Raw genomic sequence first — 27189 nt, 5'->3', positions numbered from 1 at the left:
ACGAGAGATCGAGGGACTTGGCAGCGATGACAGCGGGAGGAGATGGGTTGGGGAGGGAGGGAGGGAGGGAGGGTGCTGACGTCCTCCCAACGCGGAGGTGGGGGGGGGGGAGTTGACGTCACCTCAACGTGGAGGATCCCGGACTCAACTTTCTCACACAGCAGCTCAGTGCAGAGGAGCGGCCGAGAGGGGCTTTGGAAATCGGCTCGCTTGCAGCAAATCACAATTTTTCTGTTCGGGTTTTCTCTCTTTTTTTTTATCCCACTGCGTATCTCGTCCTCCTAGCGGGACGCCAGAAACGAGAGTCGGGCTCGAGTCGGTCGGATTAAACTTTCCTTGTGGAGATAGCGGATAGAGCAGCAGCTCGGATACGAGGCTAGTTGGAGAGCTAACGCTCCCCTGGACCCGGGGACCGAACATGGATGTGTTCTGCTTTTCTTTGTCATTGCGATATGTTGGAGGTATGTGAACACTCTCAGCCGCACACGCTCCACTCGAGGTTCGCTGTTCGCTCCACCGCTGGGTAAACACGCGACCGCAACGGTTCAAAGTTGCAGACTTCTGTCTGTCGAGTCGAGTGTGTGTGTGTGTGTGTGTGTGTGTGTGTGTGTGTGTGTGTGTGTGTGTGTGGTGTGTGTGTGTGTGTGTGGTGTGTGTGTGTGTGTGGGTGTGTGTGTGGTGTGTGTGTTGTGTGTGGTGTGTGTGTGTGTGTGTGTGTGTGTGTGTGTGTGTGTGTGTGTGTGTGTGTGTGTGTTGCCATTCATTCACATAAAGTTAGACATTTGTTCTAATTTACTCCTAAATATGTCACTTTTTCGAAGGTTTCACTGTTGATAAATTCGTGTACCATGCTTAGTTACAGCACATGTATTAATTAATTATAAAAAAAAAAAGGCCCAGAGAAGATTTAATCAAATCAATAACTAATTCTCTCTCGCTCACACACACACACACACACACACACACACACACACACACACACACACACACACACACACACACACACACACACACACACAGACACACACACACGTTGGATTTATTTAATTAAGGAACGAATCACATACCACGACTAAGTATCATAATTGCTTTTCGGTGTTTGAACAACGGGTCTGATGATCCCATCACACTCATCCAGGTGAACCGGATCCTAACCTGTTAATAACACAGTAAACAGAGAATGAATCACACACCAATCCCTCTGTCTCTGTTGTTAGTGGTCGCTTTAAAGATGTTCGCATTATGTCTTTTCCGGTTCATCCGTTGGATGGCCGACAGTGGGGTGTCATTACGCCAATGCACAGGCGCTGTTGTGGCGCACCGCTAACGCGCCGCACTCTTGCCGCGCCCCTCTCCTGCCGCGCCGCTCTCCAGACGCACCGTGGCTCCTGTGGCCAACACCTCTACGACAAGTTCAGACTTGCAGCAATTCTTGAGTTGGGCGTTTGAAGGTGTTATTAGGGTTTAAATGAGTCCTGAGCCGATGACAGGGTAACAGCCCATGTAGGCCTAGGCCTATACGTTGTCTGGTTTCCACGGTGACTCACGAAGTTTCACTGGTTTTGCAACCATTTGGGTTGCTGTCCGTTGTTGCGGCACATCCTAGACCGACGTGTGGTTTGTTATCAGTGCGGTTTGTCATCCAGTCTGTTTACAAACCGCCCAGCTGTCAGTGCAAACTGGCAGTTTGAAAGGGTGTGAAGGAATGGCCCCAATAACGGCAGTTATAACGCTGCTCGTGTTTCACGGCAGCGGTTTGGATATCGCACAATACATAATTATGGACCAAGCTGCTGATCCTCCTTCCTGCCTCTCAGGAAATGCATGACGGGCATTCCGGTGGAGCCTACTACGTAACCACACACACACACACACACACACACACACACACACACACACACACACACACACACACACACAACACACATCACACCCACACCACACAACACACCACACACACACACACACAACACACACACACACACACACACACACACACACACACACACACACACACATTTACGTTGCAGGGTTTGTAAGTGAATGCGTGATATTCGGACATTCCTCTCTCCACCATACGTTACATTTAGGTCAGACCAAACAAAAGACTATCCCCATTATCCCCGGGAATAGCTGGGCTGGGCTATGCTTTGGGTGTGGGTTCGAATCCCTCCCTCCACCGTGCTCAGCGGAAACACTTTTTTTCCCATGTCTCTCGTTTAGCGAAATGCTTTCTCAGCCGTTTCCGACGTAACCTGCAACGTGGCCGAGAGAGAGAGAGAGAGAGAGAGAGAGAGAGAGAGAGAGAGAGAGAGAGAGAGAGAGAGAGAGAGAGAGAGAGAGAGAGAGAGGAGAGAGAGAGAGAGAGAGAGAGAGAGAGAGAGAGAGGAGAGAGAGAGAGAGAGAGAGAGAGAGAGAGAGAGAGAGAGAGAGAGAGAGAGAGAGAGATCTATCTCTCTCTCTCTCTCTCCAATCCATGGCAGGAGCTGGGTTGTGGGTTCATTCCCCAACATCTGCCTGGCACAGACTCCCAGAGTTGGGACCCTTCTCCCTCAGTGACTGCTATGGGTGTTGGTGACGTGATGAAGCGGTCGGTATATACTATGCGTCACGTTTAACTACAAGGGATTAAGCAGTCTTTCCCCATTCCGAAAGTTTTTGAGTTCAATCCCCAATATGTGTCTCCGACCGACACCCTTGAGAAAAACTTCAGACCCTCACCTCGATAACTGGGTGAATGTGGTGTTGATGTGAATCATGGGGTCATACATTCTCCACATTATCATGTTCAACGACATGACTCATGAATCATGATGGCGGTAGGTATCCCATGGCTGTATCCCACGTTGACGTTCAGGGTTGGCAGGCTTATTGTCACTGGTTCAAAGTAAACCTCGAGGGTTTGAACCAGTCGCAACCAGTCACGCCAAACTTCCGCCTTACTTGCCATACACCGGTCGGCGTGGGAATGTTTGATCAATAAAGTGCATCGTCCTTTGTGGACGGTTACGGTAGACGAGAAGTAGCCTTAGGGGCTTCCCTTAATCCTTGACACGTCAAGATGAGTTCCGACTTTAGTCTGTCCTCATCTGAACGCTGGGTGAAAAGAGAACAGCACTTGTATTTTTGTATTGCTCAGAACATGCATGCATACATATTTTCTGTGAAGCCAAAGGGAAATTGAGTTAATAATACATACTTTTTAGGGGAACAATCTTCTGTGTTCCCCTTCTGTGTCACACACACACACACACACACACACACACACACACACACACACACACACACACACACACACACATCGTGTATGTGTGTTCCATGCCCATAAACATCTACTGGTGGCTGTAATTTTTACTGCTGTGTAGCCAGCTAACACCACGGAGCAAGCGGTCTAGATTAGCAGCGTTTCAGGGGATTTCCCCCTCTATCTGTCAAGGACGCAATGATTAACGACATGTTCCTGTCGGTGTCACGCAGATGATAGCGGGACGTACTTTGACCTGTACCTTCCAGAACTCTTTAAGGTCTCTGTCCTGCTTAGAGACAGAGACTGCTACAGATCACTGCTTAGATTCTAAGCAGTGATATATGTTATATATGTTCTAAGCCTTAGAACATATCACTGCTTAGAACTAGGGATCGAACGATATGGATTTTTTAGGGCCGATACAGATTTTTTTTCATCAGCCTTAGCCGATAACCGATACCGATTTTCTTGAGCTGATATTTGGGGCCGATACTTCCCTTGAAATCCAGGGTTCTCGCGAGAGCACGAATTGAATTTGCTCAGCGAGTCACTCAGGGAACGAGCAATATACTCGTGTATATTTTGGGCCTCACCCTGGCCCAGAACATTAACCAATCACATCGATGTATCAATATAGGCGGGCCAAAAGCGTTGCTGTTTTACCGACCGGATACGGCAAGAGTCTTATCTATTGGTTAGCTCCACTGGTCTGGATCCGTCACCCCTTGTATTCTTCTGATATTTTCAAATGCATGCTTGGTGCGGCCCCTCGAGTTGGGCCAGTTCATTACTCGTCGCCAGACCCTACGGCTTTCTAGATGTAGGTCTGCATTTCCAGGCTAAGCCTCCCTCAATTTACATCATAAAAATTACACAACGATGATAACAAATGTTACAATGTCTCAATTTAAAAAAATTAACTGTCTGTAAATCATGGCACAATAAATACAAATAAAATAAAAGGCTGATATATCGGTCGATCACTACTTAGAACTACAGATCACTGCTAAGACCTACTTATCACTACTTAGAACATATCCCTCCCTAGAACTACAGATCACTGCTTAGAACTACAGATCACTGCTTAGAACTACAGATCACTGCTTAGAACTACAGATCACTGCTTAGAACTACAGATCACTGCTTAGAACTACAGATCACTGCTTAGAACTACAGATCACTGCTTAGAACTACAGATCACTACTTAGAACTACAGATCACTGCTTAGAACTACAGATCACTGCTAAGACCTACTTATCACTACTTAGAACATATCACTCCCTAGAACTACAGATCACTACTTAGAACTACAGATCACTGCTAAGACCTACTTATCACTACTTAGAACATATCACTCCTTAGAACTACAGATCACTGCTTAGAACTAAAGATCACTGCTTAGAACTACAGATCACTGCTTAGAACTACAGAACACTGCTTAGAACTACAGATCACTGCTTAGAACTACAGATCACTGCTTAGAACTACAGAACACTGCTTAGAACTAAAGATCACTGCTGCTTATAACTACAGATCACTACTTAGAACTACAGATCACTACTTAGAACATACCACTGTTTATAGCTACAGATCACTGCTTAGAACTACAGATCACTGCTTAGAACTACAGATCACTGCTTAGAACTAAAGATCACTGCTGCTTATAACTACAGATCACTGCTTAGAACTACAGATCACTGCTTAGAACTACAGATCACTGCTTAGAACTACAGATCACTGCTTAGAACTACAGATCACTGCTTAGAACTACAGATCACTGCTTAGAACTACAGATCACTGCTTAGAACTACAGATCACTGCTTAGAACTACAGATCACTGCTTAGAACGCTTATAGTGGTGTGTTTGTCTGTTTTGGCCTTGAGCTGATGTGAAGTTTGAAGTAGAAACATTTTGTGTTTCACTCACCTTGTTAGAGCGACTGTAAACATTACCATTGGATTTAACTTGTACGCTTTATTTCAATGTTCTAGGATTAAACATTCAAATATGTGTGTCTGATATATGTTTCTGCACTCGACTCCTAGCTGAGGCAGCGTTTTGATAATGAAATGTGTACTCTTGGGAAATCCCCGTTCAGGACCCCCTTCCTGTCCGTGTATGAATGAGCGTTTTGAGAGGCTCCCTCTGTGGCCCAGCTTACGGCGAGGTGAGGCGGTGCTGGTAGAGTGCTGGGCTTCGACCTTCTAGTAATCGACAGATATATCGGCCGATATTTGCGATTTTTTTGACGTGTATCGGCATCGGCCGATTTTCTCAGTTTTTCCGTAACTTTTTTTTTGGGTATGATTTATAGACAGTTCAATAAATGTTCCCCTTTTAAATTTAGAATTGTAACATTTGTTATCATCATTATGTCATTTTTATGATGCTTATTCTGGGAGAAAAAGCAATATCGGCTCCAAATAGCGGCTAAAGAAAATCGGTATCGGCGTTCTGGTCTTCGGCTATGGCTGATGAAAGAAATATATATCGTATCGGGCCTAAAGAAATCCATATCGGTCGATCCCTAATCTAAGAAGAAGGCCCCCCTGCTGAGAACGTACGTCTGGGACCCCTCACCTCCACCTGCAGGACACGGCCTGACGGAGTGCGTCTCCCCGGGGTGCTGCTGCGACCTGTTCCTTAACGGCCGCGTGTGATTGATCGAAGCTCTTTGTGTGTGTCTTACCCTTCCCTTTACAGGCTGTTAGTGAAAGGAGCAGGCAGGAAGGCAGCTACGTGTGCTAGTCGGTTCAGCGAGGAGACGCGCCCAGCTCAGGGCGAGAGAGACCTGACCATCAATCACTCCGGCTGGATCAACCAATAAGGGATAAGGGAGTGGGCCGGGGCAGGGTGCCCCCTTCGCCGGCGTTTGATTGGTCGGGCCCCGGAGTTCAACCAATGGATGAGTGATGAGGATGAGCTGGCGGTCGCCCCCCTGCACAGCGCGCTGGAGCAGGTGAGGAGAGGGGGGAGCAGGGTGGCGGCCATGCAGAAGCAGGCCAGCCCCGCCTGGCTGCCCCACGGGGGGGTGGCCCCCCCCACGGAGCTGGGCTCCAACATACGGCAGAAGATCTCTCAGTGGGAGGGCCGCAGTCAGCCCGCCGCCGTCGGCAAGCCCCGCCCCCCCGCCTTCACCCGAGCTCTGTCCGCAGACCTCCTTGGTCGTGGTGGTGGTGGTAGTGGTGCTGGTGCTGGTGGTGGTGGTGGTGCGGGTGGGGACGATGCCCTTCGAGACCCCTCACAGAAAGCGACCCTTTGCAAAACCAAAAGCCTGGCCTTGGATTTCCGGGAAACCCAAGAAGCGACAGGACTCAAACCGGTCGGGCGGAGGTCGGAGCCCTTCCAGAGAGACTCCCCGGGAATATCCACCTCCGTCCCGGACAAGAGGCTCTCGCTCTCCCCAGCTCTCCGGTCGTCCCCCAAGGGGGTCCCCCAGACCACGGCCCCCTCAGGTAAACAAGCCACCGCCCCGGCCGAAGACTTCCGGTACACCCCCAGCCGGCCGGTGCCCCAGCCCCAGCCCGAGCACCCCCCCAGGGACGACCCGGACCCCGACGACGACAACATGCCCGCGGGGAACTTCTACACCAGCCGGGGGTTCTGGCGGAGGCTGGAGGGGAACAAGCTGCTCTGGGAGAAGGGCCTGGGACCCCCGGAGACCCCCCAGCCGCCCCCCAAACCCCTGAGGACGTTCCAGTACCTGGAGACCAGGGGCGGGGCTGCGGCGCCGGGCCAGGGGGTCTCGGACTCCAGGGGGGGCAGGATAATAGCCCGGCCGCCCGACTTCCCCCCCCCACCCTGCCCCGGGGACAGGACCAACGGGCTGTCACGGTACAACAAGAACAGGTGAGTGGCTCCCCGTTCACATCCGGGGCGTTTAGCAGACGCTTTTATCCAGAGCGACTTACGATGAGTACATTTGTAAGGCGGGAGAAACTACAATAAATCGCTGTCAGTACAGTAGGGAAGTTCATAGAACAAAGTGCCAAGCACTAACAATCGCTAGGTTAACCCATTCCCCGCACACAACAAAGATAGCTAGGATGAGACGCTACACAACGCTAAGTACTACGTTTAAGTGAAGACGTACAACATACAATAAGTGCCAGGATGTACATCATACAATAAGTGCGTACATTATGTACATTATGTACATTATGTGTGAGTCTACAACAAGAACAGATGAGCGGAGCACCTTTTCGTCGCTCGGCAGGTGAACTGGTGCTTGTATACTCTTGCTTGCTGGTTGCGTAGCAAGTCTGTGAACAAGTTCACTTCCAACACAGCACTGCGTTCCAGATGTGCTGCGTCTAGAGATGAGTGTGGTCGCTTTGACCTAGGCAGACGATCTGCTGTACTGTTGCCGTTTGGTGGAACCAGTGTGTATCAGCCTCCCTGTGTATTTAGTACCTTTTTGTGCATTTGTCCATTTTATTTTCTCTCTCTAACTTGTTGGGAGTAATATCTAAGGATGATATAATTGGTCACATCTGTATCTGGAATCGTTTATATAATATGACACATTCTCATACAAGGCTTATAAGAAATGTTTTAGCCAAAAGAAACTTCACTTTAGGAATGGTGCTCTAGTCTTTAAATTGGTTTGCTTTTGGAATGGTGAGAAACAAGGGTTCTAGTGCGGGTAGAACTAGGGAACAGGGGTTCTAGTGCGGATAGAACTAGGGAACAGGGGTTCTAGTGCGGATAGAACTAGGGAACAGGGGTTCTAGTGCGGGTAGAACTAGGGAACAAGGACAGAACCAGGGAACAGGGGTTCTAGTGCAGATGAAACTAGGGAACAGGGATATAACCAGGGGTTGAAGGGGTGATGGAACCGTTCGTGTCTGGATGTTGGCTGGATTCCAGGTGTGATGTCATCTTTGGTGGCCCAGTTCCTCCACTCCTGGGGTTGAGCCTTGGCTTTCTACAGCCAAACAGTGGTTAACTCTTCATTGTCTCTCCACTCCACTCTGTAGCCAAGACGCAGACCTAGATTGGCAAACACCTCACTCTCGCTTGATGGTTTAATCCTTTAGGCTTTAAAATCTCAACACTAAGTTACCATAGTCCAAAATGATGTTTTGAAAGAGCTTGCTTTATCCGACAAGCAGCCAAGAAACAAAGCTATTACAAAGCTATAACAATGCTGGATCATCATTTTATTATGATCCATGAACCAAATATTTGATTATAAATGCAAATTAATGAGCATATGTTTGTTATTTGTGTTTGAGGAATGACTTGAATAATTGATCGATTATCCATATTGGATTCACTGCATTTTCTGACAGTCGGTTTATGGATGAATCGACTCAGCCCTAACTCTACGTCCCTTTGGGTAAAAGCGTCAGTAAAACAGGTTATAGTCATAATGGAGGTTGTATTCAGATGCAATAAGATCTCTTCTTTATTTTTGGTACTCGCTAGGTGCTATCTCTGTCACTGTGCTAACAGGAACCTTTCCTGCTATGTTGAATAGATTGATCAGACAAATTGTTTCCACATCAAGGCGGGACAGATTCAACTAGACAGGCTGGCCCCTCGTCCCCTCCTCTTCCTCACCTCCTCTTCCTCACCACCTGTGCAGGAAGTCCTTTGAGTACGAGGACGCGTCGCACATCACTGTGAAGCAAGGCATGCTGGGAGACGAGGAGGGCCTCTACCACGCCTACTCGGACGACAACATCTACGAAGACATCATCTGTAGGTCCCTGAACGTGGAGGGATGACCACAGACGGGTCTTATAGAAGATGACCACAGACAGGTCTTATAGTAGATTACCACAGACAGGTCTTATAGTAGATGACCACAGACAGGTCTTATAGTAGACGACCACAGACAGGTCTTATAGTAGATTACCACAGACAGTCTTATAGTAGAATGACCACAGACAGGTTTTATAGAAGATGACAACAGACAGGTCTTATAGAAGATGACCACAGACAGGTCTTATAGAAGATGACCACAGACAGGTCTTATAGTAGATGACCACAGACAGGTCTTATAGTAGATGACCACAGACAGGTTTTATAGAAGATGACCACAGACAGGTTTTATAGATGATGACCACAGACAGGTCTTATAGTAGACGACCACAGACAGGTCTTATAGTAGATTACCACAGACAGGTCTTATAGTAGATGACCACAGACAGGTTTTATAGAAGATGACAACAGACAGGTCTTATAGAAGATGACAACAGACAGGTCTTATAGTAGATGACCACAGACAGGTCTTATAGAAGATGACCACAGACAGGTCTGGTCTTCTCATGGTAGATGACCACAGACAGGTCTTATAGTAGATGACCACAGACAGGTCTTATAGTAGATGGTCTTCTCATGGTAGATGACTGAGCAGAGATCCTTCCATAATGTTCTATTGACTCCTGAGACTCACTGGGTGGGTCTGAATCAATGCAGTGCATTACCGCTGAACAGACGTTTCCACGTCTGGGATCTAATGGCTGCTAATGGCATCGCCCCTTCCTGCCATAGCACTCGTTCATTGCTCTGACATGCAGTTTTGGGAAATCCTGTATTGACGATACCGTGCAAAAATCGGAACATGACATAGTTGCATTGTATGGCTTAATTTTCAGTCCTGGAAACACTTAGTTCTATGGGGTCAGCTTAAAGGGAGACGATCCGGTTTGAACCCGTCTTGTCTTCATCTTTGTTTCCGTCGTCATCATGTTGCCTATTGGCTGCTGACCCCGGGGCGGGGTTCTCTTTGACTGCTCCAACGTGTTTCGTGTGATACTGCACCACAGCTGTTACCCTAACCTCTGACCTTTCCCCCTTTCCCCCCCCCCCCCCCCCACCCCCCCCCCCCCCCCCCCCGCTCCAGCTGAGGGCCCCAGGGAGAGCCCCTACGAGGACGTCAAGCTGTCCCCCATGTGCCTCCCTCTGGGAAGGGCCCGACCTCGGCCCTCCACCCTCTCCCAAAGGGACAACCAACGGGGGCCCAAGGTATGGACGGAATAGGGGTGTCTGGGTGGTGTGCTGGGGGCTACGTCCTCTCAAAGACCTCACTGGGTGGTGGAGGCCTCTATACGAGAGGAGATCGATCATAGTGATGTAATAACGTATATCTACTGGTATTAAATGTGGACCAGGCTTAGAGTACCCCCCTTCAGGGCAGTGGAGGAGGAACTAGTTGTGACTCAAGACTAATTGAAACCCAACCGGTTTGGACCCGTCAGGCGTCGTCCAAGCCCCACACCCTGCGAGACCACCCACCCCGGCCGAACAGGAAGGGGTCCCAGCAGACCCTGCCCCCCAACGTCTCAGCGCTGCTGGACACCCCCAAACCGGCCGGCCCCCGGCGCTCGGCCACCCAGAGGGTACCCCGGCAGCCCCCAACCCAGGCTCAGGTAAGACCCCCCCAGGACCTTCTAGACCCCCAACCCTCTAGTCCCCCAACCCTTTAGACCTGGGTCTAAAACGCTCTAGACCTCGACCCCCCCACCCTTTAGACCTGGGTCTAGAACCCTCTAGACCTCGACCCCCCACCCTTTAGACCTGGGTCTAGAACCCTCTAGACCTCGACCTCCCACCCTTTAGACCTGGGTCTAGAACCATCTAGACCTCGACCCCCCACCCTTTAGACCTGGGTCTAGAACCCTCTAGACCTCGACGCCCAACACTTTAGACCTGGGTCTAGAACCCTCCAGACCTCGATGCCCAGCACTTTAGACCTGGGTCTAGAACCCTCCAGACCTCGACGCCCAGCACTTTAGACCTGGGTCTAGAACCCTCCAGCCCTGGCTCTGAAACCCTGTACACAAAGACCCTTAACCCTTTAGACTGGGTCTGAACCATTTGAACCTGGGTATAAACCTCCTAGTCCTCGGACTAAAGTCCTCGAGACCTAGACCCTGAACTCTTTGGGACTTGGTCTAAACCACCCTCTAAACCTGGACTGAACCCTCTATACCTGGCCTCAAACCCTCTAGACCTGGACTAAACCCTCTATACCTGGCCTCAAACCCTCTATACCTGGACTAAACCCTCTAGACCTGGACTGAACCCTCTAGACCTGGACTATGCCCTCTAGACCTGGACTAAACCCTCTAAACCTGGACTAGAACCCTCTAGACCTGGCCTCAAACCGTCTAGACCTGGCCTCAAACCCTCTAGACCTGGACTAAACCCTCTAGACCTGGACTAAAACCCTCTAGACCTGGACTAAAACCCTCTAGACCTGGACTAAATCCTCTAGACCTGGACTAAAACCCTGTAGACCTGGACTTCAGGTACCAGGACCTAAGCCACACCTGTCTTTCCTTTGGAAGAGTCCATCTGTAGTGCACCTCTCCGTCTATTGGTGCGACAAACTGCTTTATAAGAATATATAATAATATAATATATATCTGCCCGGTTCTCATAGAGACTATCGATGGAATCGTCTGCTTTCAGAGGGTAGGGGAGAGGAGGGTGGGGGGGAGTGTCTCGATGACAACAGGAAGTAGAGGCAACATGCAGGAACAGGATAATAGAGAGAGTGAGAGTGAGGAGAGCTTATTTGGAACGTGAGTGAGTTGAAAAGCTGGCGGAGTCTTCCGACATGGGGAGGGAGACGGGCTATGGACGCAAGGTAGAGTTTCTGGGGCTCTCGAGATTAACGTGGCTTTGAATACGGCAGCGTGTTTTAAAAGTAATGACCTGTCATCACCCGTAGTGACTTTGAGGTGACCTTTCAAATAGTGTCTCGGTTCGGTTCATTTGAGGATAAACGTAGAAGCTTCTCGGAACGCATCGCAGGGAGAGCCTCTAGAAACGACACTTGGGTTATTCCCATTTGAGGACGATCGGACCGAAGTAGACGCACACGGATGGTGTGATGACCGTGTGCCCGGACTTGCTTTGCCCAGGCAACCCACTACTGGGTCTCAGTTTCAGCTTCCTGTTCAGCGCATCTGTGGTGTTCATCTACTTCCTGTCTCGTGCCGAGAGATAGTCGTCTGGTCACATGACCGGGGCCCAGCCTCAAACGTTCCTCAATCAGCCTCCTCTTGAGGAGGACCACCGAGCAGGAATGCCGGAATGAGAGGCTGGAGATTATTTTCTGCCCACTGTCTGAAGAACGCCTCAGTGTCATTCACCGAGCCAGCGGGGGTCTTGACCCGAGAGGGGTCAAGGTGTGTGTGTGTGTGTGTGTGTGTGTGTGTGTGTTACTGTGTCTGTGTGTGTGTGTGTGCGTGTGTGTGTATTACTGTGTCTCGGTGTGTCTGTGTGTATGTGTGTGTGTGTGACTGTCTCAGTGTGTCTGTGTGTATGACTGTCTCACTGTGTGTGTGACCGTGTGTATGTGTGTGTGTGTGACTGTGTCTCAGTGTGTCTGTGCGTGTGTGTGTGAGACTGTCTCACTGTGTGTGTGTGTGTGTGTGTGTGTGTGTGTGTGTGTGTGTGTGTGTTATTGTGTGTGGTGATTGATCGGTTCTCTGTGGGATTCTCTGTGACGCAGTACATCAGCAAGATCGAGACCATCTTCGACGCCAAGCGAGGGAGGAAGAGGGTGAAGAACCAGGGAAACGCTGTGCGAGGTAACACACACACAGACACACACACACAGACACACACACGAAGCCACACGCGCCACACTCTAATTTGAGGCTCATGGTGGACTGGACATGCTCTTGGCCAGCTGCCAATCAACCACCATCCTCAGGCTGGTTAACAATGGACCAACTGTGTTGGATTGTAACTACTCTCTCTGTCTCTCCCTCTCCCTCTCCATCTGTCTCTCTCTCTGTCTCTCTGTCTCTCTGTCTCTCTGTCTCTCCCTCTCTCCCCCCCTCCCTCCCTCCAGAGGAGACCAGTGGAACCGAGAGTGACCCTGAAGACCCTAAAGGTACCGCTGTAGAACCGCTCTAATTGACCCCAGGTCAAAGGTCATCCATGCGCTGTACCCCAGTCCCCTGACCCGGGCGTTGGCTTGTGGCTCCAGACTCCAGGAGGACGGTGTACGTCCAGTCCACGCTGCGGCGCCGGCCCGGGTACCGAACCCTGGAGCGGGACCTGATCCAGAACCAGCAGCAGCAGCTCTTCCAGATCTTCGTGGTGGTGTCGCTCAGAAAGGGGTCCTCCGGAAACACCTACTCCCCCGAAATCACTCAGCAGTTCCCCAAGATGGTACCGCACGCGCGCCCTCGGACACACACACACACACACACACACACACGCACGCACGCACGCACGCACGCACGCACGCACACGCACACAGGCATGGGAGGTAGACAATCCAGTGAAGCCAGTGTCTATGGGATGCCACTCCCCTCCACTGGGGGATGTCTGCTTTGTGTGTTCCCAGTGAATGCCCTCACCCTCTACAGTGTGAATATGAACGGGTACATTCGGGAACAAGTGGTTAGGAGAGGAGTCAGGAACACGACATTTTGATTCAGTGCTGAGTCGTGAAGTGTGAAGTGTTCCATACTGTCCCCTAGTAAGTGTTCCATACTGTCCCCTAGTAAGTGTTCCATACTGCCCCCTAGTAAGTGTTACATACTGCCCCCTAGTAAAGTGTTACATACTGCCCCCTAGTAAAGTGTTACATACTGCCCCCTAGTAAAGTGTTACATACTGCCCCTAGTAAAGTGTTACATAATGCCCCTAGTAAAGTGTTACATACTACTCCTAGTAAAGTGTTACATTCGGCCCCCAGTAACGCTCTGTGATGTGTTCCAGTTCGAGAAGCCGTCTCGTCACACCAAGGAGGCTGAGGACCGACTAAAGGCCATCCCTCGCTTCTGCTTCCCCGACGCGCTAGACTGGAAGCCGTCTTCGGACATGACCAGGTACCTGAGGCTCGGCCGCTGGCCCCAGCCCTACTACGTCAGAGTTCTTGGAATGATAAAAGTCTGTTCAGAATATTATATTACATGAAATTGTAACCTTTGATTAATTCTCTTTCCCTCTGTCTGTCTGTCTGTCTGTCTGTCTGTCTGTCTGTCTGTCTGTCTGTCTGTCTGTCTGTCTGTCTGTCTGTCTGTCTGTCTGTCTGTCTGTCTGTCTGTCTGTCTGTCTGTCTGTCTGTCTGTCTGTGTCTCTGTCTCACTCGGTCTGTCTGTCTCTCTCTCTCCCTCTCCCTCTCTCTGTCTCTGTCTCTCCCTCTCTGTCTCTCTCTCCCTCTCTCTCTCTCTCTCTCTCCTGTCTCTCCCTCCCTCTCTGTCTCTGTCTCTCTCCCTCTCTCTCTCCTTGTCTCTCCCTCTCTCTCTCTCCCTGTCTCTCCCTCTCTCTGTCTCTCTCTCTCTCCCTGTCTCTGTCTCTCTCTCTCTCTCTCTCTCTCTCTCTCTCTCTCTCTCTCTCTCTCTCTCTCTCTCTCTCTCCCCTGTCTCTGTCTCTCCTGTCTCTCTCCCTGTCTCTGTCTCTGTCTCTGTCTCTCTCTCTCTCTCGTCTCTCTCTCTCTCTGTCTCTCTCTCTCCGCTCTCTCTCTCTCTCTCTCAGCTCTCTCGCTCTCTCTCTCTCTCTCTCTCTCTCTCTCTCTCTCTCTCTCTCTCTCTCTCTCTCTCTCTCTCTCTCTCTCTCTCTCTCTCTCTCTCTCTCTCTCTCCTCCCCCCCTCCCCCTCCCCTAGTGAGACCTTCTCCTTTGTTCTGACGGGTGAGGATGGCAGTCGCTGGTTCTGCTACTGTCGCAAGATCCTGGTGAGTCCCTAGTTAGTGTGTGACTCATCGTGTGTGATCCTGGTGAGTCCCTAGTTAGTGTGTGACTCATCGTGTGTGATCCTGGTGAGTCCCTAGTTAGTGTGTGACTCATCGTGTGTGATCCTGGTGAGTCCCTAGTTAGTGTGTGACTCATCGTGTGTGATCCTGGTGAGTCCCTAGTTAGTGTGACTCATCGTGTGTGATCCTGGTGAGTCCCTAGTAGTGTGCCTCATCGTGTTGATCCTGGTGAGTCCCTAGTTAGTGTGTGACTCATCGTGTGATCTGGTGAGTCCTAGTTAGTGTGTGACTCATCGTGTGTGATCCTGGTGAGTCCCTAGTTAGTGTGTGACTCATCGTGTGTGATCCTGGTGAGTCCCTAGTTAGTGTGTGACTCATCGTGTGTGATCCTGGTGAGTCCCTAGTTAGTGTGTGACTCATCGTGTGTGATCCTGGTGAGTCCCTAGTTAGTGTGTGACTCATCGTGTGTGATCCTGGTGAGTCCCTAGTTGGTGTGTGACTCATCGTGTGTGCGTGCGTGAGACGGTTTTGTGTGTTGTGCGATAGACAGTGTTGTTTATGTTTGTGGGTTGTGTGTGTGTAAAAGTGTGTGGTTTGTGTGTGAGTGAGTATTTCTAGAGTGTGTGTGCTTGCGTGTGTGTGTGTGTGTGTGTGTGTGAGAGAGATGGAGTGGGGTAGGTGATGCATAAACGATTATTGCTATCCAACCTAATAAGGATTATTTAGTTTGTACAGTCTATACAATAGTGACTGTACCCTGGGACCGGTCTTGGCCTCACTTGTGTCTTTGATCCAACTCCTGCTAAATGTAGATGAAGACATCATGACGGCTGCAGAGTCCTCACACTTGTTGGCCTCCTTGTGGAAAAGGGCTGATTCACTTTGTCTTTCTGTTGACATTTCCGGTTTTACAAGGAAACTGCGGCCAGCTCAGTGTGAATGGCCCTGTGCTCCATGGTCTTCCACTGTGAGCCTAGCCCAATGCTAACATGGTCTTCCACTGTGAGCCTAGCCCAATGCTAACATGGTCTTCCACCGTGAGCCTAGCCCAATGCTAACATGGTCTTCCACCTTGAGCCTAGCCCAATGCTAACATGGTCTTCCACCGTGAGCCTAGCCCAATGCTAACATTGTCTTCCACCGTGAGCCTAGTTCAATGCTAACATGGTCTTCCACCGTGAGCCTAGCCCAATGCTAACATGGTCTTCCACCGTGAGCCTAGCCCAATGCTAACATGGTCTTCCACCGTGAGCCTAGCCCAATGCTAACATGGTCTTCCACCCTGAGCCTAGTTCAATGCTAACATGGTCTTCCACCGTGAGCCTAGCCCAATGCTAACATGGTCTTCCACCATGAGCCTGCGCCCATCGGGGTTCGATCCCGTGGCCTCTGGGCCAGCCGCTCACCACCAGACCTGTGTGCCTTTCAGCCCAGTGGGAAGGGGAAGCGCCTCCCGGAGGTCCACTGCATGGTCAGCCAGCTGGGCTGCTTCAACCTGTTCGCTAAGGTGAGAACCCCGCCCACCACCGGGACGCCTGACCAATCACACGGCACCTCGCTGGTCTACCAATCACACGGCACTCCTCTTATATTGACCAATCACACAGCACCTGGCTGACCAATCACACGGCGCTCATCTTATTGAGCAATCACACGGCACCTGGCTGACCAATCACACAAAGCTAATTTTATTGACCAATCACACAGCACCCGGCTGATTGACCAATCAGGCTGCATCTGGCTGATTGACCAATCAAATGGCACCCATCTTATGGACCAATCACACAGCACCCGGCTGATTGACCAATCACGCTGCACCTGGCTGAGTGACCAATCACAAGGCACCTGGCTGATTGACCAATCACATGGCACCTGGCTGATTGACCAATCACACAGCACCTGTCTGATTGACCAATCACACAGCACCTATCAGGTTGACCATTCACATGGCACCTGGCTGATTGACCAATTACACAACACCTGGCCGATTGACCAATCACACGGCACCTAGCTCATTGACCAATCACGCTGCACCTGGGTGATTGACAATTCACACGGCAACCATCTTATTGACCAATCACACAGCACCTGTCTGGTTGACCAATCACACAGCACCTAGCTCATTGACCAATCACACGACCCCTAAACCAGACAGAGCATCCCACCTCTACAGGCAGGGCCTCTGACCTCTGGTGTCGTCAGGGGAGTGTTCAGGGTGAGGCTGAGCTGCTATTGGCTGAGGTCCAGCTGTAATCCCCAGTAGAACAGGTGGGAGAGGCCACGCCCTCAGAGCTTTTGTGTCTGACAGGTTCAGAGAGAAGAGGGACGGGAGGAAATAATCCCTCTCCTTCTGGGAGGGGTGCAGGCGAACAGGTTCTCTCCACACACACACACACACACACACACACACACACACACACACACACACACACACACACACACACACACACACACACACACACACACACACACACACACACACACACACACACAATAGGTGCACCTTGCCCTGCATTTACAAATCCCGTCTAAGGGCCGTGCTACTCTTTCATCAAGGTGTGTAATTAAACGTGTGTGTGTGTGTGTGTGTGTGTGTGTGTAGATCCTGGTAGAGGTGGAGAGACGGAGAGAGATCTGTCCAGCCCTCGTTCACCCCTTCATGCGCAGCGTGATGGAGGCCCCGTTCCCCGCCCCTGGCCGCACAATCACCGTCAAGAGCTTCCTGCCCGGCTCCGGCAACGAGGTGAGCCTTACTGGGAGTTGTAGTTCTTTTGAAGCCGCTGTAGAACTACATTCAGATATAAAGCGCCAGAAATAATCAGATTTGCACACACTATTGTCACTACTGTTTGATACCATGGTCTCACTCTGGTGTCACTACTGTTTAATACCATGGTCTCACTCTAGTGCCACTACTGTTTAATACCATGGTCTCACTAGTGTCACTACTGTTTAATACCATGGTCTCACTCTAGTGTCACTACTGTTTAATACCATGGTCTCACTCTAGTGTCACTACTGTTTAATACCATGGTCTCACACTAGTGTCACTACTGTTTAATACCATGGTCTCACTCTAGTGTCACTAGTACTACTGTTTAATGCCATGGTCTCACTCTAGTGTCACTACTGTTTAATACCACGGTCTCACTCTAGTGTCACTACTGTTTTATACCATGGTCTCACTAGTGTCACTACTGTTTAATACCATGGTCTCACTCTAGTGTCACTACTGTTTAATACCATGGTCTCACACTATTGTCACTACTGTTTAATACCATGGTCTCACACTATTGTCACTACTGTTTAATACCATGGTCTCACTCTAGTGTCACTACTGTTTAATACCATGGTCTCACTCTAGCGTCACTACTGTTTAATACCATGGTCTCACACTAGTTTCACTGCTGTACTATATTAGTTATATTTTCCTTTTTAATTCTGATTGGATAACAGTTGCATCCACAAGGTTGTGGTCTTGTTTAATTCAACTGGTTGAGCAAGGCACTGAAACTGGTGGATTGATTTCCACTTCCCCTCTAGAATCAACAAAGTGCCACCTTATCAACCACAGAACGCATCTGAAAGCGCCTCAAAATCACGGGTTAGAAATAGGAACAAAGCACAGTTCACTAGAATGAAAGGGCTGCTCCGATTGGCTCCCCAGGTGCTGACCCTGTGTCGGCCGGTGGACTCCCGGCTGGAGCACGTGGACTTCCGGACCCTTCTGCAGTGCCTGAGCGTGGAGCGGCTGCTGCAGGTCTTCAGCTCCCTGCTGCTGGAGCGCAGGGTCATCTTCATCGCTGACAAGCTGGGGTACGCAGCGCCGCCATTGGTCACTCACCGCGCTCCGCACAAGCTTATTGGACGATTTTAAACGGAAACATTGATTGAATATGACAGCGGGTATTCATATATATATATTTATGTGAATATATTCTAAGAATTAAAATCCTGATTCCGACAAGAGCAAAAATGGACAAAAAGTTAGCTAATTAGCTAGGATGCTAGCAGCTGACAATGCCTTTGATTCCAACCGACCCTCAGCCAAGCCTCGCTAGCTAGCTAGCTAGCTAGCTAGCTGTATTCCATAGGAGAACTGCTAGCTGGAGAATGTGCAGAAGCTCAGTCCATAGGTTACAGTAGCAGATACCTGTCGTAGCTTACTGGTGTATCCTACTGTGGTTGTCAGTTAAGCTAACTAGCTTATCTTCTGTCCTCCCAGGGTGTTGTCACGGTGTAGCTAACTAGCATATCCTCTGTCCGCTTAGTGTGCTGCGTGGTTTAGCTAACTAGCATATCTTCTCTCCCCTAAGTGTGTTGTGGTGTAGCTAACTAGCATATCCTCTGTCCCCTTAGTTTGTTGTCGCGGTGTAGCTAACTAGCATATCCTCTGTCCCCATAGTGTGTTGTCGCGGTTTAGCTAACTAGCATATCCTCTGTCCCCATAGTGTGTTGTCGCGGTGTAGCTAACTAGCATATCCTCTGTCCCCATAGTGTGTTGTCGCGGTGTAGCTAACTAGCATATCCTCTGTCCCCATAGCGTGTTGTCGCGGTGTAGCCATGCAGTGCTGGCGCTGCTCTACCCTTTCATATGGCAGCACACCTTTGTCCCAGTGCTTCCGGCCAGCATGTTGGACATCAGCTGCTCTCCCACCCCCTTCCTCATGGGGGCGCTGGCTCCCTGCCTGCCTCAGCTGCTGGAGCTGCCCATCGAGGAGGTCCGTTGCTCCTAGAATGATGCAATGTTTTATCAAATGCAACTTGGTGTATTGTGCGTTTGTCGTTCATAACGGTAACACAAAGTGCTTAACAAGGGAAACAACACAACAAGAACAAGACATTTGTTTATAGTTTGAGATGTTATATTATTGATAATTTTTTCGACCGGTAAATGCATACAAGACAAAAAGTACAAAGTAATTTATCAAAGACGTAGCATAATTTGGTTTAAAGTCAAACTATTTACATAACAATGTAAATAGTTATACTTTGTATGGTATGATTTTGAAATTATATTTCTTCTTTCCTCTTCAGGTGCTAATTGTGGATCTGTGTGCGAACAAGTTTGTCGTTCAGGTGTGTATGAGTGTGTGTGTTGTGTGTGTGTTGTGTGTGTTTGTAACCTTATAAAAGGGGATGACGGGTCCGTCAGCTAGAATCAATAGGAGGCCGGTATGAAGCCCTTGCCTGAACCTGTCTGGTTTTCTTTTACCCACAATGCACTTCAAAGTGACAGGGACAAATTCCACATTCCATACTCGAACATTGCTTTGGAAAATGTTGTAACAATAATGGTGGAGGGTCGAGTTTACACAATAATAGTGTAATGTATAGTAGAACTCTATAGTTGAACTCCAACCAATGTAGTAAACGTCACCTGACACAGTGCACACCCTCCCTCCAACTCTAATACACCGGTTACAATTTTTCAATTCAATTTCAATTCAATTTCATTTGTACAGCCCTTAATCACCATTACAGTCTCCAAGGGCTTAACGGGCCAAATATTTATGACACCCCCCTTTACCCAAGCCCCCACATGGGCAAGAAAAAATCTCCCTTGCAAAGCAAGAAAGAAATCTAGAGAAGAAACAAATAGTTGGGGATCCCTTCTTCCAGGGATGGTCAGGAGTGCAATGGGTGCCATAATTGACATACAGGTAAATACGTTCACATCGTATTAAATTGGTGATGTGGTGCTGGCCGGTTAACCATGAGGAGAGTCCAGGCATCCAGTCCAGTCACCGCAACACGCTAGAACAGACAGAATAGTGAATTAGAACGGAAAAATACATAGTGGGAACGTTGTCACACTCCTATGTTCCAAACGCAAGATTGGAGAGGTTTTATCACCGCAGCCTTGAAATTGGAGGGAACAATTCCTGTGGAAAGTGAGAGATTAATAAGCGAGAGGATTGCAGGCACCACCGTGGGAAGAAGTTCCTTGAGAACCTTGGAGGATCCAACATACAAGTTGTTGGTTTCGATGCCTTTATCCCCCTTTCAAATTCAACCAGAGGAATTGCCTTGAACTCCAGGAGAGTTGCATCAGAGTTCCCCATCCTACTGGGCAGGACCCCATCCTGCCCCGCAGGATGTGTAGGACAAGTTGCACGGCAAGCATGAATTTCCTCTCTAATCGATTGAATCTTATTCTCAAAGAAATCCATGAATTGACCTGCCACGATGGAGGAGCCTAAGGTCTGAGTCTGTTTCTGAGTCAGACTCTTTTGGGATTGTTTCTATTCAAGTTGATGATACTGGAAAAGTAGGCGTTCCTGGCAGTAGTCAGTGCACCCTTATAGGCGAGCAGACTGTTGTGCCATGCAAGATGAAAGACCTCAAGTTTAGTCGAGCGCCATTTGCGTTCAAGGATTCTGCAGCTTCGCTTAGCTTGTCAAGTAATATCCATTTGACTCCATCTCCCATGATGCACCAGCTGGGGGACGAGGACTGCATCCTGCCCAGTAAGCTGCAGGCGGCGCTGCAGCAGGTGCTGGAGGAGAGAGAGCTGATCCTGGGGCAGGAGGCGGAGCAGGAGGGGGCCAGCCCTGGAGGTCAGTCCCCGTCCTGGGTCCCATGTGGGAATGAGTCCATTCAGAGACTCAAATTCTGCTTTTATTCTGTGGTATAAATGTAATGCTATGCATGGTGTGCTAGCGTGTTGTTAGCATACCGAGTTTCACTATCGTCCTGAACCCCCATTGAGAGGCCAGTTGCCACGAGGTTTGACATTTCTTTGCTGGGTGTGCACACTATAATATCAACAGCCTAACATGGTCATTGTCCTGAGGTATAGTTTTAATCTGATGTAACATGAGAACGGTGCGCCGTGGCCATGACCCTTGCTGAGAGACCGACGCGAGGCCTACAGTCCCCGGGTCCTCCTATACCTCCGCGAGGACCTCAGCAGAGACCTCGTGCTGCCAGCCAGTGGGGTGCATGAACGCGCTAAAAGAGCGGCATTCATTGAACGCGCTCATATATTTGGTGAACGGTGAACTGAACGTACTCGACGCTCACACACTGTTTACCGGCTCCCGTGGGCTAACTGCGAGCGACATGAAAAATAAATAACGTAGCTACCGCTGAAGCCAATAGTGCATATGAATATTTGAAAGAGAGTACAGATTTGAACGGTAAAAGTCTGAACGTCAGCCACATCGGCCACGAATTTAAAAAGACGTCGAATTGAAGCATCCGACCAGTCTTGTGTCGGAAATATTTGCGACATAAAGACGGTCGTCAAGATAAGCATTTGAGCCAACAGCTGCAAAGTTCCTCCACCCAAGTCAAACTGACCGGCCGCTGTGGATAGCTCGGTGTTTCACTGTCTGCATTAATACTGTCTGCACATTGTTTAAGGGGTAAAACTAGTGCTGTCAAGCGATTAAAATATTTAATCGTGATTAATCTCATTAACGCCATTGTTAACTCGCGATTAATCGCAATTCTTTTTTCAATGCTAAATATCCCTTGATTTCTTTGTCCCATTAATTTTTCTCATTTTAGGGTTAGGGATTTGTGTTAATCGCGCGATAAAAATTGGTTTGCGTTAACGCCGTTAATAATGCGTTTAACTGACAGCTCTAGGTAAAACATATACTCGCATTGTTTTTTTCTTGGCTTTAGTAATCTTGATTCTACAGTAGTATACAGTAATTAATTTAGTTTGGGCCGTGAGCAGTCGCAACGATTGGGGGGCTGGGGCTGGATGGGTATTAGGAGGTTCTCCGGAAAAATAATAGAATACGGCCCTAAATGTAAATGTAGAATATAATTTAAAAAAATAAATGAATGTGAGCAGTTCATTTTCTGGGACTGTGAACTTAGTTCAAAATTGTGAACCATGACCATGAACTAGTTCATTTTAAACTGTGTGACCTGAACTTGCGGACCACACCGCCGCCGTCTAACCCCGGTGTCCCTGCCGCCCGTCCCCAGACCGCAGCGAGCAGCTGAGCGCTCTGGTGTCGGAGGCCTTCGTGCGTCTCTTCGTGGAGCTGGTGGGCCACTACCCGCTGCACATGGCCGAGGCGTCGTCCGGCACCTGCGAGCTGCAGCGCGACGCCTTCCGCAAGTCGCACCCGTCCCGCGGCGTGCGGCAGTTCCTGCAGCTCTTCATGGAGACCCAGATGTTCGCCGGCTTCATCCAGGACAAGGAGCTGCGCAAGGGTGGGGGCGGGGCGGGGAAAGGTAGGCGGGGCCAAAGGTCCACCGGTCGCAGAGAGGCAGGTCGATGTTCTGGAGTTGTAGCGAAGAGACATGATGGACACCTGCAACTGGTTGCTTTTCACCAACTCTCTTTATCTATTTATCGCCTTTATTCCCTGAATCAAATCATAAGTATTTAACCCCACGAGGCCCTCCGTCTATCTGTAAACATCTTTGAGTTTATTTCCTGCTCCCTCACCCACTTTCCCTGTGTTCAAAACTTCATTCCACCACCTACATGACGTGCTGGAATGAAGAACGACCAATCTCATCTCAGTTCCGCCCCCTAGAGGCGCCATGCTTGTAGTGCACTCCCCTTGAAGGCCTGATGCCAGACAAGTTGATGCACCAGACTAGCATCCTGCTTCATGCTGTGACACAACATGCACTCAAAAGTTTCTCTTTTCCCTGCTCCCATTACACACCTTCAACTAATTGTTGAATTCGATGCGAATCGCCTGGTCAGTCGAAGCACGCCATCAACAGTCGAGTCGTCCTGAATCACACCTCTGTTCCCTCAGGTCTGTTTGAAGCGAGGGCAGCAGAGTATCTGGAGTCGTACCCGGAGCCCACCGGTGTGAACCGGTTCCTTAAAGGACTAGGTGAGAGCTGCTGCCCTCCTCACCTTGTCCCTATTTCAATGTTTAACATCCAGTCAAGTTCTCTGGTCAAAAGTGCAGTTAAACATACAGTCGCAGTGTTTCCCACAGAAATTTTGGAGACTATGGGGGGGGGGGGGAAGGGGGCTGGTATGGGGCGATTGTTGATTGTTGACGGGGGGGGGGGGGGGGGTGTATGTCTTCAAACTTCGCCTGAGCAAAAAAAAAAAAAAAAAAATTTTTTTTTTTTTTTTAATAATAATAATAATTCATGTGCACGCAGAGACTATGGCGGCCGAAATTAGACTATGGCGGGCCGCCATAGTCTCGTCAATGTGTGGGAAACACTGAGTCGTTCTGTACAATGAGGTGCTCACAACAAGGCAAAGGTTGTCTGTGTAGCGAGAAAAAGCAAAACACATAAGACTTAATATCAAAATTAAGTAATAATGAGGCTTGAATAAAAAAGCCATAAGTGTGTTTGATTTGCAACTACACTAATACAAAAACAAAGAGTCGCTATGCTAGTCCAAATAAAAAATAGAGATGATGTTTGTGGTTGGCGCCCCTCCCAGGAAGCAAGATGAAGTTCCTCCAGATGAAGTGATCTTGGATCACACCTCCATGCCTCCGAGACATGATGAAGAGGAGCACTGAGTCTGTCTGAGAAGGACAACGACGTGGAAGAAAGTTTGAATGGCAGCAGCAAAGTGTCCTTCAGACTATGGGGCCTTTAGCTTCCTGGCGGTTTGGCTAGCTATCGATCTAGTTCATTAGCGGTATGGTAAGCTATCGATCTAGTTCATTAGCGGTTTGGCTAGCTATCGATCTAGTTCATTAGCGGTTTGGCTATTTATCAATCTAGTTCATTAGCGATTTGGCTAACTATCCATCTAGTTCATTAGCGGTTTGGCTAAATATCCATCTAGTTCATTAGCGGTTTGGCTAACTATGGCTCTAGTTCATTAGTTGGTTGGCTAACTATCGATCTTGTTGTTTATTGGCTAATGGAGGACTGAACTGAACTTCAGCCAAAGATAAAGTCAGGGGAAGAAACCTGGAAAATTAGAAATTAGAGTAACACTTAATAATCTCAGATTTATAGTTGATAATCTTGCAGTGCAAATTCATAATCTCAGAATAACAGTTGATCATCTCGCGCATAACCTGATAATATTGGAGTAACAGATAGTAACCTCATATTTCCAGCTAAATTTAAGGAAAAATCGGATACTAAAATTCCTCAGTCACTCGATTTTGTTAATAATCCTAAATAGCTGCTAATAAACTCAAGAGTAACTTCAAATAGTTATTACAACTCATTAGCTACCCATAATGATTTTTAGTGTCAGATAACACAAAAAACGTACTTCATGTTGTTTATAATGTTCACAAAGGAGGTTGTTTACATGTCTACTAACATTCCCAAACTCCCGTTCCAAGTGTGTACTGTTCAGTCGAAGTTATGGATCAGAGCGGTACTGTGTATCAGCCTGCCCCTCAAATCATGGACTCTGAAACGGTATCGCCGGTGAAAAACACCATTAGCAGTCAGCCATTATGTGTTGTGTAAATAGTTATACTTTCATGGTATGATTTTTGAATGTATTTTATGGATGGAATAAGACCTCAAAGAATGTTGTCTTTGATTCAGCTCTGTTTGAGCAGAAACGTGTAAATTTGACTAAATATCCATTTAAATGTTTTGAGTACATAAGACCATGGCAAATATTTATACTGCTCTGTAGAAATGTGACGTTCATTTAAAAAACCACTATTTTTGTCGCATTCCTTGTTTTGAAAAGGCTTTTCTAAATCTTGCATTGATTTGTTTGATTTTTGGTTTATTTGCTCTGTTTACATCCAATGATTTGTTTGGTTACTTCGGTTGACCAATTTTGTGGACCTTCCTCTGAATAGACTTCCTTCAGACTGGAGTTGTAAATAATTACGTGTACTTTGCACAATGTCATGATCCAATGTACAGTATTTTTTTATATTACTTTTAATTTTACGTATTTCTTATACTTGTTTGGCATCACAGAAACAGCATTGAGCACAAATTGTATTTGTGCTCAATGTCGCCTCCTAGTGGTTGTTCCAGGGTTGTGTATTGGAGGGCAGTTCGAGGCAGTGGTTCTAAACCGGTCTAGCCTCAGGACCCTCATGTGTCGTTAAATCACGACCCAAAAATAAAAAATCTATTAACCAAAATTGCAGCAACCAACAATTCCTTCGGGTACTACCGTACTGTTAAGAACAATGGGTGAGCAGAAAGCTGCACATTTGAAACATTTGTTCATTCATAGGCTTCTCTCTAAAAATAAAGGTTTGGCATACGCTATGGCATAACCTCAACTTCCATCTCTTATAAATGAACTCCCTGGTCCTCACAAATGTCTGCACATGGTCGTCTTATCATGTAGGCGGTAAATGAGAGACAAACCGGTTGGCTATGATCGGCACATGTAGAAGTTTTGCGAGGCTTGCACAAAGCTGTTAGAAACATCCTTCCTGAAATTCAATGAATACCAACTGACATGTGCCTGTTGACCAACTTATAAATAAATGACTTGCATGGACTCCACAAAACACTTTGATATTATTGGGTTAGGCGGCACTTCCTCTGGGCAATATTGCAGGATGCCTAGGGCACCATCCCATAATAAATGCATCATTAAAAAAGGTGAACCAGTGAGATCATCACGGCCCGAACATGCTGGATCATGGCTATAGTAGTGTAGCGAGTGTGGAGAGATGCTAGGGCCATCCAGGGAGCAGTACAGAAAAAAGGAGCATGCTACAAATGTGCTAAGAAAAAGGCAGAGCTGTAGTCTAGACCACCTTGGTCGAGTCCAAATGAGAGACAGTCAGGACCGCGACAGAAAAAAATGAATCCTCTTCAAGACCACTTACTTACCTGTTTAAAAAAAATGTATGCTAAAAAGACAGTCTATCATCTATTTTAAGATTATCACTTTGCACTATTATTTGTATTGATCAAAATCAAGTGCACAGTAGGATCAAATTAGAATATATATTTACTTTAAGTACAGCCTTTTCACTTAAATGTCCATAATGGGTGAAGGAAAACTAGGGCTGAATGATGTGGCAGAATAATTGAATAGCAATTTTTTCCTTATCTTCTGTATGACCAACACACCATTGTTAGCAGTCAATATAAAGAAACTGCTCTTTCCTTTGTATTGAGCTTAATTGATTGATATAACATCTTTATTTAACTAAAGTATTGTTAAAGAAAAATTATTGTATAGAGGGCCTACTATTTGATGCTACACTCCTGGCTAGGGTTGGGGGGGGTGAACGTAACCACTAACACCATAAACGTTATCAGTACTGTAATTAGGCTATTTGGAGCCAAACATATAACGTTACAGTTCAGTTAAAGGGGACATATTATACCACCAGGTGTGAATGTGATTAGCCGTTACAAG

At 48.1% G+C, this 27189-nt stretch overlaps 1 protein-coding gene across 1 annotated transcript; it reads left to right on the top strand.

Moving 5' to 3' along the window:
- Positions 1-123: 123 nt before the first annotated feature.
- Positions 124-27189, top strand: dennd2c (DENN/MADD domain containing 2C). Its single transcript, XM_056594579.1, has 19 exons — positions 124-461; positions 5952-7097; positions 8839-8954; positions 10102-10223; positions 10457-10627; positions 12721-12799; positions 13066-13107; positions 13204-13388; positions 13944-14053; positions 14831-14900; positions 16348-16425; positions 17521-17661; positions 18586-18734; positions 19462-19639; positions 19956-19997; positions 21361-21478; positions 22866-23117; positions 23657-23737; positions 24310-27189. The coding sequence occupies exons 2-19, from the start codon at positions 6154-6156 to the stop codon at positions 24339-24341; spliced, it is 2910 nt and encodes a 969-aa protein (XP_056450554.1). The 5' UTR covers positions 124-461; positions 5952-6153; the 3' UTR covers positions 24342-27189.

Source organism: Gadus chalcogrammus, chromosome 1 (assembly GCF_026213295.1).
Source record: "Gadus chalcogrammus isolate NIFS_2021 chromosome 1, NIFS_Gcha_1.0, whole genome shotgun sequence".
In the NCBI taxonomy this organism is placed as follows: Eukaryota; Metazoa; Chordata; class Actinopteri; order Gadiformes; family Gadidae; genus Gadus; species Gadus chalcogrammus.
This window is presented reverse-complemented; position numbering and strand designations above follow the sequence as displayed.

What these genes read in the sequence shown, in the direction of transcription:
- dennd2c (XM_056594579.1), top strand. Translation starts at nt 6,154, where the DNA reads ATGAGTGATGAGGATGAGCTGGCGGTCGCCCCCCTGCACAGCGCGCTG. An exon ending in AGCCCCCAACCCAGGCTCAG is followed by an intron (nt 10,628 to 12,720) that starts GTAAGACCCCCC and finishes TCTGTGACGCAG; the next exon opens with TACATCAGCAAGATCGAGAC. An exon ending in CCGTCTTCGGACATGACCAG is followed by an intron (nt 14,054 to 14,830) that starts GTACCTGAGGCT and finishes CCCCTCCCCTAG; the next exon opens with TGAGACCTTCTCCTTTGTTC.